This window comes from Aythya marila, assembly GCF_965140915.1.
Source record: "Aythya marila genome assembly, chromosome: 4".
Taxonomy (NCBI): domain Eukaryota; kingdom Metazoa; phylum Chordata; class Aves; order Anseriformes; family Anatidae; genus Aythya; species Aythya marila.
The window spans coordinates 70,622,436-70,638,970 of NC_139045.1; the positions used below are offsets into that span (position 1 = coordinate 70,622,436).

The 16,535-nt window shown below is 44.6% G+C and overlaps 1 protein-coding gene across 1 annotated transcript in view; it reads right to left on the reverse strand.

Moving 5' to 3' along the window:
• The window catches only part of FGFRL1 (fibroblast growth factor receptor like 1), a 167,553-nt gene that overhangs the window by 75,200 nt on the left and 75,818 nt on the right, over nucleotides 1-16,535 (reverse strand). Inside the window, exon 3 of the mRNA XM_082759300.1 lies at nucleotides 13,251-13,523. Within this exon, the coding sequence (XP_082615426.1) occupies nucleotides 13,251-13,523 (273 nt within the window). The remainder of the gene's footprint in view (nucleotides 1-13,250; nucleotides 13,524-16,535) is intronic.

Genomic DNA, 16,535 nt, shown 5'->3' on the forward strand with positions numbered 1-16,535 from the left:
CCTGATGTTCTTCTCCTTTTGCTCCTTCTCCCCTTCATTTCCTCCCTCTGGGACTGCAACACAAGCTACTCCCCTTGGTTGAGTGCAATGAATTTTAGCAGTCCTAAAGCTGAAGAGGGTGACTCCCTGCAACAGGGTATAAGGGTGCCTCCTTGCAGCATGGGCTGAGCACCCTGCTCCTGACTCACATGCATTCTTTCCGTGTAATTCCACTGATTTCCCACCACGACCAACGGCAACTGCATGCATGGACTACATCCAGTGATAGGGCTCCTGATATTTGAGCTCAGAGTTCTCTTAAAGCAGAAAAAAAAAAGAAAAGAAGAAGAAAAAAAAAAAAAAAGATTACTGTAATCTTGGAACTGTCTCAGGCCCCACCTCCCTTGTTCCTATTAATTTGTATTTAGCTGTTACAGAGGTCACAGCTCATATCCAGAGGTGGTACAGAAATGCCTTTCACATTCTGAATCCCAAAGCATTGTCCAGGCTCTGAGTTAGGCACTAGCAAGCCTTGCAGTGGTTTTGTGCTCACTGTGAGTTCACCCAACAGCAGAATGTGTTGTGCTGGTGTTAGAGGGATTGCTTATTGCGACAGCTAGGTTACTGGTCAGACTTTGCTTACAAGAGAGCAAACTATCTTTAAAAACAGCTTCAGCTTAAGTACTATTTCCCTAATGGTCAGGGCAGCCACTATAGTTTCTCAAAATTGCTTTAGAAATCCATTCCCTCAATCTCCTTTTAAAACACCCGTTCCTGAGAAGCATCTCAGTATTCAACACACGTGAACCCGACTTACATTTTCCCAAGGAATGTGTGCTCAGTACACACATTTTTCAAAAGGTGTCACTGGATGGGTAGGTAGGGTTTCAAAACCTTTCAGCACTGGCAATACTCATCCCAAGGAAGTTCATGGGAATACTTCAAAAGGCATTGACTCAGACTCGGCTGAGTAATTTTGAAAACCTCCCCTTTATCTTCCAGCTTTGCTGGCCCCAGAGATAAATCGCTTTAAGTTCAGTTAAACATCCTCCTTTAAAATTACAGGCTTCTAAATGGGGTCCTTCTCTCTTAAGAGCACAAAACCCATTCCACTCGTGGCCTGAGTCGTGCCACACTTGAAGAGACGTTTGCTTTACACACTGAGCAGGGACCAAAGCATCAGCAAAGAATCGGCTGTATCATCTCAGCTTACCAGTGGTTTGCACTTGAGGCTGGAGGAGAAATCCCACTTCCCCACAATCCCAAATGGGCAGGATGCAGTGAGCAGGCTTGGAAATACCTTCTACATCCATAGGACCATGTCTAAGCAAGGCACAAAAGCAGCGCCACCCCCAAAAAGTTAAATCACTGCTGGTGTGAAAAAAAAAAAAAAAGCTCCAGAGAGGTAGCTGTCTGTAAGACAAGCAATAAAATACTGCAAAAACAGGCTGCAGCAAAAATAACAGGAAAAATGTGCAGACAACTTGTTGGGTTTTATTCCCTATGTCTGAAACCATTTCTGCGGTCCGCAGCACATGAGCAAAGACGAACAGATTTGGCCCCAAACACAGAGGAGTGCTTTCTCTAAATACCAGATGGAAAGGATCCAGTGAATGTTTTAATCAATTTGCCCTTCAGGACATGCCACCGTGGCCTTGTAGGAGCGGGCATGCTTTCAAAGGACCAGCAATATTCCCTCCCTCGCTGCAGATGCTGAAGGATGGCAAAAACGTCACTGGTGAGCAGCCGGGTGTGCAGCCTGTCCTCCTGCAAAATGTGGCACTCGAGCACAAGAAGAGCCAAAAATTCCTGAGAAGAGCTATGACAGGTCAAACAAACAAATAGCAATAACCACACAGAAAGCGTAACCTTGGTGTTTGAGGTTTAACAGTTTAATTTATAGCTGAATGTGTCCGTGACCCAGGTTTTGCCTAGAACAAGGGTAAAACGTATCCAAATCATTCCTGGCAGAGGGACAAGAGATGCACTTGGGTGCAGAGGGTACTGAGGGTGTCAGGTGGTCAAATTCCTTTCTGATGCAATTCCACTGATCTACCCCCAAAAAACCACTGCCCTTTGGTCTGTTTATCATGGCAAGGTTTCAAGGGCCCATCACAAAATTATCTGTAATTTCTCTGTAATTACCCAAGGATGGAGTGCCCAGGGAATAATCTCTGTTTTCTGAAGGTCGCAGAGACACGTTTTGAAAATGGGCACGATTACAGCTTCTCAGACACCTCCCTGCACACTCCCAAAACCATCCCAGAGGCAAAGGGCTTGTGGAGTCCCCACAGATGATGCCAAAAGATCCACTAATGTGTGTGGGAGACGGCTCAGATCTCAGGAGCACATGGCTCACATCGGCACCGGAGCAGCACACCCAGCACCTCGCTGCAGTTTCAAGCCAGAGGCACAGATCAGCTCCTCACAATTCACCCACAATAAATAGTATTCACTTCCCACAAGTAGAGGCTGCTGCATCTTCCAAACCTCCTTGAAGGAAAGGGATTAAGGAAACCACACTCAAACCAAAGCGGCTGAGAGACCCTGGCTGGAACAAGCTGCTCTGCGCTGAATTTCCCCAACTTTCTCTTGGGTTGGAGCATTTCTCCTGCCAAAGCACACATGAAGGCTACCAGGAGAAGCTGAAGTGGGCTCGCAGTTGTCAAGAGACACTGCAAACACAGCACAAACACTGGGCTTCTCCTCTGCCACAAGATTCCTGGGATTGCTCTGGAGAGAGGAGCAGGCAGGTCTGGGAATCCCACCCATGTCTGCAGTGGGTCCAGCTCCCTTCCCAAAATCCCTGCCAGCAAATGAGGAGGACTGCCACCAGCTCTTCTCTCTCCTGCCAGCTGCATGTTCAATGCAGGTGAGACGGAGACCCTTGGTTACTTCAGCAGATAGGTCATTATAATTTATTCTAGCTGAAAAAAAAAATCAATATGCCAACCCATATGGCTTCTCTTTAAGAGGCGAAACACCTAATACGGGACTTACAAAAACTCAACTGAGAATCTGGTGGTGGTGTTTTTTTCCAAATCAAAATGATTTTGTGATGGAGGATTCAATCCCAAATGTTTCAAAGGCCTGTGTTGCCAGTCAAGCAGAAAACTAAATCAACTCAACAGCTGTAGTGACTTGACAACATTTTTCAGGGAAACAATGAACTGGAAGTAAAACAAAAATGGTAATAAAAGTCCTATTTGGACTCCTATTTTGGAATCCCAAAGTCATTTGGATTGTGTGATGAACTCAGATTTAATGAGTTGGTTGGCATAAAGAGATCAGAAGACCATTCAAATTCTGCATTTCTTGCCCTATAAGCTTTGTAGTGTGTCTGTAAGAAAACTGTATACATAAGCAGGAACACGTGTATGTGTATCAACATGAATGGAAAGAAGAAAAAAAGAAAGACATCAACTGCCTTTGTCGCACTGGATCATTGCAATGGAAAATAAAGCTATTTGGTTCCTTTTAATTTACATAAAACATTTTCTGTACAGGGCTGTTTATAATTTAGCTCGTGATTAAACAAGAGCATTGTTCTTACTGCTTGTCTCCCTATTGTTCTGCCACTTGCCGTAATTTAAAGCAACGCAAGAGAAATCACAGACAGATGCATTGTGCAGAGGACAGATGTGTTGACCCACAGGGTGCTTTAACAGCTAAGCTTGTAAGAACAATGTTCATGTTCTTCGCTTTTTCTGAACTTGAAAAGAAAGTTCTCTTTACAACACTAATTTGAGAGCTGCAAAATACATTATGAGAGTAGAAAGTGAAGGGATAAATTCTCTGGTATCTGATTTCTTTCACTGCTTGGAGGCGCTTTACTTCTCCCCTCTTTTCCTTGGCTTCAGTGAGAGCAGCAGGTTCCACCTCGTCAGCGAGACCAGAGTAAAACTGACATTTTATGAGTGGAACCAGTCCAAGACTGGTGGCTTATGCTCTTAACATCCTGACATCTCAACCTCCGAGAGCAGCAGCGGCGCTGCTTCCAGTGGCTGCAGAACACCTTAAAAAGCAGCACAAACTGACAATGAAAATAAACTACGGTTGCTGCACTGCTGGAGTCTGGCAGCCCTTAACAAATAAAGCGGCGTCTGGGTGTTAAAATACATAAATCTGTCATCATTACCAGGCTAAGGGGTCGTCATCCTATTCACAAAATAAAAGAACTGTGCATAATCAGTAGGGCAGGGAGTTCAGAACAAAGTACGCCTTTTACAAACTCTCAACTGCTGATGGATGGATGTTTGCAAGGGACTTAATGTCTTTAACAGGGTACATTCAAGAAGGAGTGTAGGTTTCAGAACTCCTGGGATTAGTGTTTTTTTTTTCTCTTCTTTTCCAAATTTATTGCCAGAAGTGTATAATGTAAACACGTGGGTCTTCTAACTGTGAAACCCACGCTATTATAAAGTACGAAGAATTAAAGCATTCTAGCACAATGATATTATTCATCAAGCACAACATAGAATATGTTCTCTCACCAAAAAAAAAAAAAAAAAAAAAGATTTAAAAATAGGTTTATACACAAACTGCCAGAAGGTTTTCTTTTCTTTTTCTTCATCTTTTTCTTCATGTAGATGCCAAAGACAGCACAGGAAAGGTAGAGAACCAGATCCTACAGGAATGTAAAAATACACCTCCTCTACAGGCATACATTTTAACAGGCAAAGTATCTACATGTATAGATCAAGAAGCAGCATGTGAGCAATCAATGGTGTGTGTGTGCATGCATTTACACATAAAGAGGGAGTCTCCAAAATCAACAGTCAAGTCACACCTTATAAACTTGCCCAATTTCTGCTGTTCCTTCTATAATAAATATTACGCACTGTGCCTTAATTTACAAGCGTGCTTTTGGTACATTTCTCTGTTAACTGATATTAAAGGACTGAAATTTGGCTATAAACCATTATCTGTGGTATTTACTGGGCAAACTGAGGACAGCAGAGCTGTATGACACCCCGCGAGCAAATGGGGCACAGCGCTCTTTGGCAGGGACCTCCTGGAGACACTGTGCCCAAAAAGCTCGACCAGCTTCAGTGGTCCACTGTGCTCAGTGTGGCCATGTGAAATCCAGCCTGGGGCAAGAAGAAGGAAAACAGGTGCCAAGGAAACACTGGCAAGAAAATGGAAGGAGAGTTATAGAAAATTTAACAGAAAGATCCTGCTGCTGGGGTTTGATGGTCATGTGGGATGGTAGGTGAGATGGCAGGTATCTCAGAACTGTTGATGACCACTCTGTCTGTCAAGCCTGTATTTAGCCTGATTGCCTCTCATTTCTTGGGGCACCCCTAATTAATTAAAAGACCCTCAACTAAAGATCTGCAGTCACAGCAGACTTTGGCTGGTAATTTAGACCACCTTTTGCAGGCCTGCTCTCTACACACATTCACATCACCTCCTCGGACCTGAGACTGCTGTGGCTTTTGGAACCGCAGATGTGGACAGATCAGCAGCTGTGCACATCACCATTGCTCTGGCAACACGGGCTGAAATTCTGCCCATTAGCTCTATGGAAAATTATAACAAAGACAGTTCTGATTAATAAAATCAGAGGCAAAAGCTGTTTTCAGCCTCAGACTTACTGACCAAAAAAATCCAACACATATGCCACAACCTCGTTGGGATCAGAGGCGGATTCTATTAATATCATTTAACAGAAGGAAGCCATAAACTGCTCACATCAAACATACTTTTTTATGTCAGCCCGCCTGCCATTGTGTATTGCTTTCGTTCCCAAACAATATTTGTGTGGCAAGCAGAGCTGCAGCTTGATACTTGCACGGGTGTAGCAGCAGCTACACACTCCAAAGCATCTGCAAAGGACTGTGGGCTAACTGCATCCATATGTCCTGCACGCCTCAGATTTACACTGCCTGCAGCTCTGGTCTGCCACAGTCTACCACAGGATGGAGTATGGGGGGAAATTATATATACATACATATATGTATGAATTTCATGCTTACATTCGTGGAAAAAAATCTTTTCATTTCCTTTAAATTGTGAACAGGTGTTGTCACCTTCTTAACTTGACTTCTATGTTACAGCTTCACAAAGGGAAAAAGAAATCTACCCGAAACAGTGAGGCTTTTGTTAGCCAGAACATGATGTATTGATAAGCATACTGTAAAGTTTGTTATAAAATCAAATGAAACTAATAAAACCCAACAAAGATCTTGTAAAATCTGTGGACATTATACTGCATTAGCGCTGAGTTACGTTATAGATCTGGACATGGAAGAAACAAGACAGCTGCCCGGTTCTGATGTTTTTCAGCCTTTCACACCCGTTCACTGAGAGCCATTGGTTAAAACTCTTGATGATACGTTTTTGATCAGTCATTTCCAGGATGATAACAGCTAACACTGGCATTCACATCATCACCTCTTTCTGGAGAAAGATTTTTCAAGAACAAGTTATTACGGGCTGCAGTGACCTCAATCTAAGTGTAGAACTCATCAAAATGACTAAAATTAATGAAAATGTTTATTTTTCCAGCCATCCAGAAATAGTCATCCTTTAATTTTAGAGTTTTTCTCTCTCCTCCTTTCCTCTCCCAGGACAGTGGACACTTTCCAGGACTAAACGTGCTGCACATTGGGACAGGGAGCTTGTTAAACTCTAAGTGGGATTCCTCAAACGAGGAGGAAATGAAGCACCACTGAAATTCAGGGGATGGGAACACCTAAGTGCTTTTAGATGACTTTTAACATCCAGAGCTGTGTGCTTGTGCTGTCCCCGCACAACACCAGGCTTGGTCAGGGTGTGTGTCTTCACGCCTCAGCTAATAAACACTCGGAAGGAAGAGCCCTCGCTTGGGTGAGACAACCATTAGTCAACCATGAGTCACTTCCACTGGAAAAGGAGCTTCACTTCCAACCGAAAACTTTTTAGCTACGAATTTGCACCGAAACATGAAAATACTCATGTTTTACGTGCCGAACATTTCATACTCCTCTAGTCAATGGGTCACCCAGCACCACAACCTGCATCTGCACTGCGGGCCTGCCGTGCCCCCGCACCGCGCGCTGGCCAGAAGGCCTCGTGCAGTCACTGCGACTGGTAGGCCTCAAGTAGTAAATTAAGGCTCCCCTTTTCTCCTCGGCTCCCAAAGGCCAAAAACAATCTGAGCTTTAATTAGCAACATAACCATTACTAAGCATCAGCGACTATGGCCAGATCCTCATCTGGTGTTAATCAGGCTGCGTATGCACAGGAGGCCACCAACGTAGATCCAGCTGCCGGACTGGGGCCTTAACAAATTAAACATGAGAACTTTGTTACTGTTTATTGTCACAAGGAATTCTTCATTTCCATATAACAACTGACTAATCATCATTAGTCATGATTATATGCCCTGTGATTGTGTTAACGGTCCCACGCTGGATGGGCTGCCTTTCACACTTGGTGCTAAGGTAAATGTGCTAAAGCAGGATTGCTCGCTCCATACCATGCCTAGCTCAAACCACCTTGTTCTCAAATGCAAATACTGCACTTTTTTTTTTTTTTTTTTTAAGTGTTGACTCATTTCAGTTTTTGCTTAGCATTAGCAGTCCCTCAGTGCACACATTGCTGACTCAATGTTGATTCACATCTTCTTGCTGAGCACATTTCTCTCTGGTCCCTGGAGTTTATTAAGACGCCAAAATCCAAACATAAATGAATTTGTCATGCTTTTCCAAGATGGCTGGTGGCACCTGACTCTAGGCTACAAATGTTTTCTCAGCTTTTGCAGTATAAATGAGTTCTGAGACACGGATTGATGACTTCATTGGAGAGCTGTAATGCAAACCATATTTTACTATACTTGACTTTTTTTTCACTCAGTATTTTCTACTACTATGAGCAGGAAAAAAAAGCACATTAGAATAAATATTCCTTCAGACATTGCCATGAGTTTTTTCAGGATACTTACGCTGACTGTTAAGAAAAAGGTTATTTTAATGCAAATTTTTCACACATGCCTGTTATCCAAGAGAGCTGTCTCTGGACAAGTTGTAAAAAGCATAAAATAGCAGCTGGCTCAGCAGGAAAAAGCTACTTTAAAGATAAATCTTCTGATGTCAGGGAAGATTCTCACGGCAATCAACTGCAGCAGACAGACAGCAGACATTTAAGAATAAATTTGATTTGTTTGAAAACAAGATGTAGTTCAATTTCTGAACAACCCATGTGAGTGTGGTTCAGGACAAGCTGCTCTGCCTCCTGCTCTATGCATCAGGATTTTACTGATGGCTTGGCCACTCAGAGGGCCAGGCAGCAGAAAAAGAGGTATGAACTGAATGGTGATGGATTTTTCCCCCAAATCTTCCTCCAAATAAACCCAGAAAAGAGAAAAAGCAAATGTGACAGTCAGAGATACAGGACAGAAAGAAAAACACTGGAGCAGCTGTTCCTTGAACTTAAGTGTTGATCTTCTGGGATGGTGTGCTGAGATGATCTCAAGCAGTCTACAAACATCAAGTGAAGCAAGAAACCTACAGAGCAGAGACAATCCCAACTCTGCTCTTGCTACTGCTTCCTATTTCCTTTGCTACAGAAGGTAATAAGAAACATGCATGCAGATGCAAAAATAAATAAAGTCTGATCTTTCATCACTTGGTTTAGCAGTTGATGCAAGATGAAGTATTTACTGGTAGCACCTGTAGCAATAGCCCTGTGTGTTGCAACGCTGGCACACCTCGCACGATTTCACCCAGAACATTTCTGCAAGTGAAAAACCTTCTGTGTTGTGTATTAGTGAAAGAGGTTATTATGCCACAGCATAAATAGTCCTTCCTTGCTAATAGTCCTTCCTACAGCTGTTCATCGACAAATTTCCCTTCAGAAAATGGCCAGACTTCTGGAACAAGTGATACTGTTATTGCAGAAAGGGATGGTGGTGGAGGTTGTCCAGCACTTCCTTGGTTTGGGTTATTTATAAGTTTCACCTACTTGGGTTAAGACTCCCCAGGGAGGTCCTGGTGGTTGCAGCATTCAATGTCTCCATCTGCCTCCAGCACCCACATGTCTGGGCACTGATGGGGGGAAAGCCACCTGAGTTGGCTGGCAAAGCATGGGACCCAGCAGATGACACACACATGGCATTGGAAAAAAACATGCCCCATTCAGTGTACAAGGTGGACAGTTTTCAAATAACGAGGAGACATTCAACACTCTGCTTCTTCCTTAGGCTTCCCTTTATAGCATATTGCCAAGGAACTTGTATTGTGCAGTAAAGAAACTGCATGTTTCAACCAAGCATCTAAAAACAAAATAAAGCTACTTTTCACACCTGGAGATTACAAACCAGCTCTTCTGAATTGATTCAGCTGGAAGAAAAAAAACAACAAAACAACCACCCTTCAGTGGACAATCAAAGGTAAGATTTCATGGGCATCATTGTACAAGCAACTTTTTGGGGGACGTACAACACATTTCTTTTGATGAGCCTGCAGATAATTCTCTGCAATAAGGAACTATTGTACTTAATAACTGTAATGCAGATTTAATACTGATTAAAGAGGAGTTCCTTTTCCAGCATCTGTAAATCTGTCTGCAGTTTAATTGGCATCCCAAATTTTGTGGTAAGCCACAAAAACTATTAAGGCTGGCTAGGAGAGGAAATTGTAGTTTTGACTTATATTGGTTATCTGCTTTTACTGGCTTACATTTCACGCAGGGGTGCATTAGAGCAGGATTCCTTGGATCTTTGGGATCTGGGTCCTGCTGTCTGAGAGGATGGAGAAAAAAGCAGTGCAGAAATCAATTGGTACCATCTGGGTTGGCAAAACCTTTGTCTGAGAAGGAAGATAAAAACCCCAAAATAAGAGAGGACTCCCTTCCAACAGAGCAGCAGGAAGATGATAAATTAGGAAGAAAAGACTTTACGAAGAGTTGTGGAGGAGGAATAGGGTGAGACTTAAGAAGCTTAGTCTCAACTCTGAGCCACAGCTCATATTTTCTGTGGTCTTGGATTAATCACTCGATCTCTCTTTGCCTTAGTTACCATCTGTAAAATCCCCGTAATCCGTCTCATCCACACTTGCAGACTGAACGTCCTCCAGCCAAACATCATGTAGGTATGTCTACCAGATGGGTAAAGGCCGACCCAAGTTTGCTCTGCTCATGCGCTGAGCTGGCTGGTTGCAAGCAAGATTTGGCACGGAAGCCACAAAGAGGCATTAGCAGAGGCTTAAACACAAATTATTACATCTCACAGAGACCAGACATAGACAGAGGAGCTCCCCTCTGCCACATCTGCTGGCACCCATTGATATTGGTGGATCCACTGACCTATATATGTTGGTTTTTTTACGTCTCAGATTTTTGTTGTCTCTCTGTAGTACTTTAATAGAATATAAAGACTAATATGAGTTTAGATTAATAGGAGTTATACTGCACTGAATGCAGGCAGAGAGGTTTAATGCTGCTGAATTTTAATCTCTGCTCTCTGTAGAGCCTTGGTTAAACCTTCACCATATCCTGCTACAGTTTACATATAATTTAAGGGTGATAGTTCCTCATTTGCCAGTGGTGTGGCAGAGCTCAGTTCACAGCATGTAGCCTAACAACAAAACCTTTCAATAAGCTACTGTATGGATAACAGATATTACTGCTTAAACTCCCAGAATGTTCTCATGCCAAACTAGATTTTATTTTTTCAAGTCCCAGTGTTTAATGAATCATCTGATTCTACTCTGGATTTAATATCTTAACCACCTTGCCGGAGTCTGACACCTGCGTGGTTTATACTTGTTAGGTGTCGGCAGTAAAGCAGAATAAGAGGGCTTTTTCTCCTTTGAAGGAGTGGGAGAATGAGAGGCCATATGGTTCAAAAGGCTACTGTGCCTAATGAAGTTTGTGCTTTCCGGAGCACAAAAAAAACAGTTCCATCAATTTGATCTTCATCCTCAAAACCGACATGCGGTTGGTTTTAAAACACTGCCTCCTTCTCAAAAACCAACAAAGGACCTTTCTTGACCGAAAGCATTTTCACCAAGACGAACGCGAGCATCTGGTCAATGCATTAAATGCTTGGACTCTTTGAAAGAATAAAGTCGTCCATACCTTGTGTTTACTTGCAGACCTTGGAAAGAAAGACACTAGGGGAACATTTGTTTTCAGGGGAAATACTTCTAATGAAAAGAAATCTTTTTGAAAAATTACGCGAACACATCTGTACCAGTGGAGACAAGGGACAGAAGTAATCCATCAAAAATGCTCCAAGCAACAAGAACCACACTGCGAGACAAGGCAGCGAGGTGCAAAAAGGGTAAGAAATAATGTCTTTAGCCAGCATTACAATAAGGACGCGTGGAGACGAACGATAACTCAGCCCATACGTCTGCCACACATTTAGTTTAAAGTTAGCCTTTTCTTGGCAGTTGGTGATCGATATTTATTTGCATAGGGCTCAATCTCACACCCACAGAGGCTGGTGGGAGCTTACCATTTCCTTCCATAGCTTCCTGATGAGGCTCCAAATAACCAGTGTTTGTGCTCAGGGCTTTTCAGTGCCAAATATAATGAACGCTATTGTTCTTGACACAATTTAATTTGATAATCCAATTTCCCTGAGCAACTGAACTGCAGTTTTTGCCTCAGTCTTTCCTGAATGCTAGTCAGCTTTTACCCTGCGCCTCCCTGCTTTGCTCTCTCATTTGTTTCTGTCGTGCTCCCAAGAACAGTCAGGGCCTTTTTTGACTCACAATTGCTGTGATGCCACTTTGCCTTGGAGTAACAACAGCTAGTTTGGACCCTGAGCCTAACAGAAGACACGGGATAACATGGATTAAGGACTCTGGCTACCTCTGTGTACAGCAAAATCTTAAGCATGGCTGAAACAGCTCCTGTAGCATTCCCTTCTCCACACCAAACAGTCTAGAAGCCATGCCCAAAGGGAGTCTGCACAGACATCAGTTTTCATAGACTATTTCCACTTCACCATTTCTGCACAGCGGAGCAAAGAAGGAAGAATGAACACGGGAAGGAAGGAAGTGTATGAGGAAAACCACACCACAAATGGCATGTAAGCTACAAGCTGGCTTTGGCAGCTTTATATCACTGATGCTCCAGGAGCTGTAAAGCAAGAGGGTTCCCTCACCTAGGCATCTCTTTCCTGATAAGACATTTACGTTCTGGTCTCTCTCTCATACTGGCTCTGCAGCAAAGTGCATTCTCCAAGAATCACCCTGTTATCGGGTGATAATCCTCCATCAAGCAGTGCCAAGTGTTTGCTACATGCTCTGAGTCCACAGCAGCCCTCCTACTGTGAAGGGGAAGAAGAAGTAGAAAAAAAAAAAAACAGGCCAAGTGCCAACCAGCAGGCAGCTGGATGCAGCCCTAAACTGCGTCCTCACTTTTACTCTGTGAGCAGAAATGGGACTTTGTTGGTCAGATCCTGGGGTGCTGACTGGACAATAGCATGAGCAATATACCTGACTTCCCCCCTCTTTGTACCCTTTCCCTTTGCTCCAGCATCCTCCAGCATGTCAAATTTCATCCTGCCCATTCCCAAGTCTTTCCCCTCACACAGACAAAGAGCAACAAACACATTTCTGTGGCAGCCACAGCAGAGGAATCTCCGATTATCCAGAGAATTTTCTTTGGGGGACTTTAGGAACACTTAGCTATGCAGTTCACCCCATAATCCCATCACCAGGCAAAGGAAGTCCTTGGAGGCCAGTCAAAAGCACAACTGGAGAACGCAATCACCAAGTTGGCATCCAAAACTTTTAATCTTGTCTCCATCAAGTGCTTTTCTCAGCAGCTGAGCATCCCCGAGTAACCTACCGGCTCTGAACCTTGCTTCAACCTAAATATTACTGTTCCTGAAGATACCATGTTTTGCAAAAGCTCAGTACATGCTGAGCTGTACCAGCTGTACCTTTTTTTTATGGGTACCTTAACATTTGTTTTGAGAACTATCCTGTTCCAACGGCAAACATAAAGATCAGCGTGACCTCTCCTTATCACACAGCCTTTCCTGTGTGGAATTCACTGTGATCTGGACCCCAGTGGCTATTGCATCATTTCTGTTTATTTGTAACCTTTGGCACCGCGCAATCTTATCTGCCTGCAGCCGGCTGCAGCCGAAGATGTGCAGCACCACCACCAGCTCTGGCAGTCCTCAAATACTAGAAAGGGCCAGCTAAGAGCGGAGGTCAGTAAATAATTAGCAGAGCAAACCTGCAGTCACTGAGAGCTACGCAGAAATCAGCTAGCCCTCTCCTCCCTCCGGAGCAGGTGAGGCTGGGCATTCCTCCAACCCTACTCACCGATCACGATGAGGGTGTAGTTCACATTGGTGCTGCCGAAGCCATTCGTGGCTTTGCAAATGTAGGTTCCCGCGTCCTCGCTCTCCACCTCCTTGATTTTCAGCCCCTGCTGAAGGATTCGGAACCTCGTCCAGCCGCTGTGGATCGTGCGCCCGTCCTTCATCCACATGGTGAGAGGCGGAGGGTCGCCCTCCACCGGGCACAGGAGCTTGATGGTCCTCCCTAGCCTCACGGACTGGCGGTGGATCACTTTATCGGCAATCCTTGGGGGGCCTAAGAAAGAACAGAGAGAGGAAGAGTCGTTAGCATTTTTGCTAATGATATGGCATTGATTTAAAGACCAATCATCAGTCAAGCCACTGCACATTGGCTGCTGCACAGAGATACAGGGGTAACAGGTGGCAGGGACTGTTGCAGGTTGTAGAAACAGGGACACAGGTTGTAGGAGATTTTTGGTGCTTCCCAAAAATCTCTTACAAAGCCAAAAATGCAGGTGATTACAGAGGGATACATCAACAGAGATACTGGTTTGTGTGAGACCTGGGGCTACAGCTTTCCCAGCGGCAGCAGCTCACGCTAATCCACAGCTCTCACCCACCAGCCTGGTTCTGATCCTCCTTTCCTTTCCCAAAACACCCACGTTTTCCTACAGTAAGAAGGAATCCTGTACACAAACTGTATTGGGTAAAACAACTGGAGTGATTTTAAACTTAACACCGATCCTAAAGGCAAAAGTTGTAACAGTGCAGGTACTTAAAACAAAACACTGCCTCCCCCCCTCAAAAAAAAAAAAGAAAAAGTTATAATCCTTTCATGTAGTATGTACAGTAATTCCCTTTAATAGTCACCAGATGGGCTCTATCTGAGACCCATAAGCCTGCAGTTGTCGGACATAAAGTGTTCATTGGGTAACGCTTCACCGAAGGGCACAGCATAGCTGCTAGCATTGCTTATAGTCCAAATGAGGATATTTTGATAAATTGCCTCGGCAGCCCTGCTGACTCGGCCTGACGGCCGAATGTTTGCTCTTTGCAAAAGGTGATCATTGCATGCAAAACAGAGCGTCCCTGGAATGCCACGGAGTGAACCTGCTGTTTGCCGTGCGGTAACAGGACACACTTAACACGCCAACACACACACACACAAAAATAAAGAAGTGATAAAAACAGCAGGAATGGTCCCGTAGCTGAATTCAACCTGAAAATGTCCTCCCAAGGCTCCAAAAAGTTGAAGCAGAGTCTCTTCTTCCTGCATCTGCATTTTCCTTAATCAGTCCATTGCACAAGTTCCCCACTCGGACTGCAATAGCAGTGCTTTTCCCAGAACACCATCTTAATGGGTGTGATAATGAGGGCCCTGCTCTTGCATAAGGACAAAATGTTTTGCTAAGGATTGCTGATGCTAAGTTGCACCCAAACCCACAAGATGTTTGTGGGATTTGAAACCGCTCCTTCGTGTTTTATTTCTATTTCTAGTGTTTTGCAGGACAGGACCCACACGGAATATTCTACAAAGCTCATATTTGCGCTTATGACTAATTCCCATTATTTCAGTGTCTGCCTGAATTTTCTCCAGCGTGACTAAGGCAGCACGTACGGTCCAGCTCACAGATGACTGCAGAGCTGCTGTCGCAGTTGCTCATGTTGAATAGCACCCATGGATTTCGCAGCTTTGCTGGTGAGCAAAAGTGCTGCTCAAGCTGAGGAAAGAGTCATGAACTAGCTCGAAACCCATTCATTAGTTTAACTAAGAGGCTGATTAAGGCAACAGGGCTTAGTTTAGACACACACACGTTCTAGTGAGCTGCTGAAGTCCCAACATGGGGATCTCGAAAGCAATTATTCTGAAATAGTCAGTCCCAAGGAAAGATCACACCCATTCCAGCACACCTTCTGCTGGCACCCATGGGGCACAGTCTCGGAGGTGGTGGTGCCCTCCCATACTCCAAGGGAACTGGCACAACACCAAGAGAAACCCTGCCCAGCCAGGGCTTTCTAAGCATGGGAAATCACGCTCCTGATACCAGTGTAGTGTGGGAGATCTCCAAGCAGCTCTGTGGATGGAGGAGATAATCCCGAAATCCTTTGAATGCTGATCTGACACAAGCCCTGCTGCCGAATCTTTTAAAGAGGAGATCCACTCATCAGGAGGGATTGTGTCTGCTGGCTTTGATGAAGCGGAGTTCAGTGATGCTGGATGAGGATTCAGCCCAAATGCTGCTACATTTCCTCACCTGGTGCAGCATCTTACTCAATGTAAAGCAGCCGAAGTGTCCAAACAAGTCCAAGCTTTGCTGAAATTCTGGGTCGTCCCCTGGAAAGGTCCTTTCTGACTTAGAGCCCTACCAAAGCAAGTCACGCCTTACGAGCAGCTTCCTTACAACCTACTTGCAAGCCAGGATACTGCCCTGTGCACATTCAAACTGCAAAAGCAGACCTATAATTAGTGCCACGGAAAAATGCTTGGTGCGGGGCGAGCAGGGACAGCGTGGAGAGAGCGCCCTCCTCCCAGCCCGGGAACTTGCCGCAGCTCCTTGAAAACCCCTTTCCTTCCGACATTCAGGTTGACTCCTGCTGAATTTTGAGACCTGGAGGAATCGGATAGTTTCCCAGTCACGTCATGAGCCCCGTTGGGGCGGGCTGCACAAGCGGCTCTCCCCATGGCACCGGAGTCGCCTCTGGATCTGTCACATGGTTGGGTCAGCGATAAGCTTGGTCCTCCTAAATGCCATTTTCCTTTGATTGACCTTTCATTCTGAGGAATTGCTGGATCGCTCTCTGTCACAGGATCTACTCGCAGACCTCCATGACATTTAGGAAAGGGTGCGTTTCTCAGAGCCTTTCTGCCTCAAAAGACAAACGCCTGCGGGGTCCTCCGCAGCCCCTTCCCCCTTCGCTAGCCCCTCCGGTGCCTTGCTCAGGATTGAGAATAAAAAATTCTCCACACATTTTTTCCTGCTGGGAACTTTTCAGAATTTTCTGCGCTTTCCAATACAGTGCAAGCCCAGGACGTAGATGCTAAAACCTCACTTCTGCTCACCGGCGCTGTAAATATTCCTATTTTATTACTCATTATCCCTGTATCAGTAACTTTCCATGTCAGCACTACCCTCTGTCTGCAATCAGTGCCTTCGCACGTGCCAGAGGCTTCAGGGCCCCTGGCAAGCCCACGATAGCCAGACCTCCTGGAGGTGGTTCCAGCAGAATCAAATGTTGATACCATCACGGTCTCTATGTCTCTCTTTCTAATGCACAGGCATCTCCTGGGTCCTATTTCACTACATAT